Source organism: Austrofundulus limnaeus, unplaced genomic scaffold (assembly GCF_001266775.1).
Source record: "Austrofundulus limnaeus strain Quisiro unplaced genomic scaffold, Austrofundulus_limnaeus-1.0 Scaffold669, whole genome shotgun sequence".
NCBI classification, from domain to species: Eukaryota; Metazoa; Chordata; class Actinopteri; order Cyprinodontiformes; family Rivulidae; genus Austrofundulus; species Austrofundulus limnaeus.
In genome coordinates, this window is record NW_013953071.1 from 70,173 (window position 1) to 73,637 (window position 3,465).

At 40.7% G+C, this 3,465-nt stretch overlaps 1 protein-coding gene across 1 annotated transcript in view; it reads left to right on the forward strand.

Annotated features, from left to right (window-relative positions):
- LOC106531734 (receptor-type tyrosine-protein phosphatase U) overlaps positions 1–3,465 on the forward strand; it is a gene marked incomplete at its 5' end in the record, with an annotated part of 37,466 nt that overhangs the window by 7,128 nt on the left and 26,873 nt on the right. Inside the window, 1 exon segment of the mRNA XM_014027652.1 lies at positions 2,680–2,805. Coding sequence (XP_013883106.1) covers positions 2,680–2,805 — 126 coding nt within the window.

Sequence of the window (3,465 nt, forward strand, 5' to 3'; positions counted from 1 at the left end):
ATCATTTTGTTCAACCCACTGAATTAAAGCTGAAAGTCTGAACTTCAACTGCATCTGAACTGTTTTGTTTAAATTCATTGTGGTGATGTCTAGAATCAAAATTAGAAAAATGTTGTCTCTGTCCAAATATATATGGACCTAACTGTATATATAAAACATTCTTTTGTACTTCTGTTATGTTCACTTACACTAAAGTAAAAATCCTGGCTTTGATTATGATTACAGTTTTCTGCTAAATAAATGCTCTAAAAATTACATTATCTTTGCTTTTTATGATAATTTTCTATCGCGATATATACCGTTACCTTGAAAGGATTCAGTTTATACCGTGATATGAATTTGAGGTCGTACCGCCCAGCCCTAATTTGCACCAAATGATTTTCCTGTTCACACAGTAAACCACACAACTGACAGGCAGTTTTGACTACTAATCATCACAGAGCCTACTGTCRCCAACAAGTTGTTTGTCACATAAAAAATGGTGTTTGCCAACTGGAAGTACGTCATCAAATACATTTAATGATCAACAGTTTCTGCAATACTTCGTATGCCACATAATACTATGACACATTCAGTCCCATTCTCGTTTAAACCTCCGTGGGTCATCTTCATCACATTGAGATGCCTAATGGCACTGAGGTACTGCCGTGTGATTGGYTGATTAGCTTTCTGTGTTAACAAGGAACTGAACAGGTGTTCCTAATAAAGTGGAAGTGAGTTGTGACATCTAACTGCACAGTGAAGAGGGGGCCATAAAACATCCAGTCTTTCACRCTTTGATGCAGCATTCAGGCCGTCCCTTTATTTGTGGTCACACTATTAGTGCTTCCTTCTCGCTCATCTCCACACTGACAGGTGGGTTTGTTCTGCCGTCGTCCCATCGTCGCTCTGTCACTGTGTCATGTCTCGCTCCTGCTCAACACTTCCACCATGCCTGTCCGCTGCAGCTCGTCCTTCTTCTACTGTCATGCTCTTCTCATCTTCCTCTTCCTTCCTGTCTCCCGCTGCCTGTGGATTAACAGTTCACCCTTTCATCCCCGTGCTCACAGACTCAGCTAGTTCCCCTGAGTTTCTGTCTTCTGTCTGTGTTGATAAGTTTTATCTCCCTCCTGCTCTCCTGTAAATACTTTGAAGAGGTGCCCAGAGTAACTGCAGAACACAATGGTGTGTCACCACTGCTCCCTTGTGGTATTGTTCTTGACTATTTAGAGGGGCTGATGTGTAGAAAACCACGTCTTCTGGTTGAAGTTGAACTGCTGTTGCTCGATGAAAGATGACTCTGGAAACAAGGCTGGTTTGAACAGCAAGAACCTTTGTTTTGTAGTTCAGGAGACACAGCCTAAAAAACCAAATTGTGGCCTCCAAGCCAAATGATTCACCAAGTAAGAAAGATGTAGAAACGAAGGCCAAGGGCGGGGGCGTACAGGGCTCTTTATACATTTTCCACAGATGTACATAAATCTTGTCACGGTATACCTCAAGCGTTCTTCTTTCCTAATATGGTGATATGTGCCGAGCTCTCAAGCTGGAGGCTCAGGGGCCTCACATCTGTGCATTCCTGAGACAAACCCCACACTCTTAGGCACTACAGGGCCTTTTGAGCCCCATGCCCCCGCCGGCGGGGGCAAATCGTATTTTTTTTGCTTTTTTTTATTAACTAACGTTCTCATAGGTAAACGTATACATGTGTGGTATCTATAGAAACGTCAGAATCTTGGCTAAAAACTCATATAAACTATTTCTACGTCCACCAGACACRGATAAAACAACAAGCAGTTGAATCTGTTTGTAAACAAGCTGCACAAAATGGCGTCTTATATCAAGTTTATTAAGTTTTGTAACTAAAAACTTTTTTTTAGGTGGTGCCAAAATGTGCCAATCTGTGCCAAAGGAAAAAAACACGCCTAAATATTTTAAAACTAAAATCTCTGTAACTTTGTTGTAGTTTACTTCAGCAGCATAAGGTTTTACACAGGTAATGTACATAAGTGGACTCATGGTTTCCAAGAGTTTTTAGCCTGATTCATTATACTTTTGAAAAGGTTATATACTGTATAATGCAGAAAAACCTCAGGCGAGGGGCAAAAAAAGCTATTTTTTTCTATGTTCCATCCTCAGTATGTCTGAAACAAAAGCATATGATGTGATACTTACACTCCTGATGAAATCTCTCAAGTGTTAGCTTTATTTTGATCTCAGGGGTATTTATATGGTGTTTTTAGGTGCTGAGATACACCCAGTTACGTTTGGGCATGCTTTTTCGAGCACAAACTTCAAGAAAACCCCTTGGGGTTTAAGAGGTGTATGTATGAACCAGTGACAATGGGTGATCTTGGCTTTGGGTGCTTCCAGGTTCTCAGCTAACTTCCTGTTTGTCTCTTTTAGGTGAAGCTAAAGTCTCTTACTCCAGTAATTTTTAATGTGCTAATTATAATGATTGGGCCTAATGAATTATTTAGGCCTGTTACGGATGTAAAGGATTGTTCCCGTCATCCGTGGGTCTTATTGTTTCCCAGGTTTCATTTACAGATGCTATTTGTAGGTAATCATTGTCATTTAGGCCAAATGTCTCTGCTGTCAATACTCTGGTGTCTTGTTACTGCCTTCCCCATCACTTGCTGCTGACATAATGATTTGTTCTGTGAGCTAATGACCTGCTGTCGTCTTCTTTCCTCCCAGCCCTGTCTGCAGTATTGGCCAGAGCCGGGGCTACAGCAGTTTGGGCCGATGACGGTGGAGCTTCTTTCCAGAACAGCTGATGATGACATCATCATCCGTCTCTTTCGGATTCAGAACATCACCCGGGTAAATTAGCTTACAGCTGTTTGAGAAAATCCTCTCTTTTCAAATTTCAATGACGTTAAGCACTTCAAGTCAGCAAGCCTCAGATTATCTAACTGTTTTAATTGAAAAACCCAGCATTTCTTTAAGAAATCCAAATTATCCACCGTCATATTGACCACAGGCTGCAAAGACCACTTCATCTTCATGATGCCTCTGATTGTTCAAAACTCACTATGGGACCACCCACAACCTSCACAGACATAAACTTTCAGAAATGAAGCGAGCAGCACAGAACAAAAACTGCTCAGCTGTTCTGATGTGGAGCAGAACCCATTAAATGTGTGACAGACATCTCCAGGAGTATTCAGTATTAAAGATAAAACAGATCTCATGTAATCAGCACTCAGATTACAGTATGTGTGGAGGATCAGTCTCAGATACTACAATGTAGAATATAGATTAAACCATTAAATGAACTTGAAAACCAAAAGAGGAAATAGATGAAACTAGAGAATTTGCATTTCCGGTGAAAATGCTAGAGTGAATGCCTCTTGCTGATAACTTTAGCTGAAAAACAGCTAAGAAGCAAACTGACGATGTCACTTGTAAGAGGTGAGCTTAAGGTGGCATTAAGCTTTTCCCACATCTCTCATACACAAGGTTATGAGGAAACTTTTACCA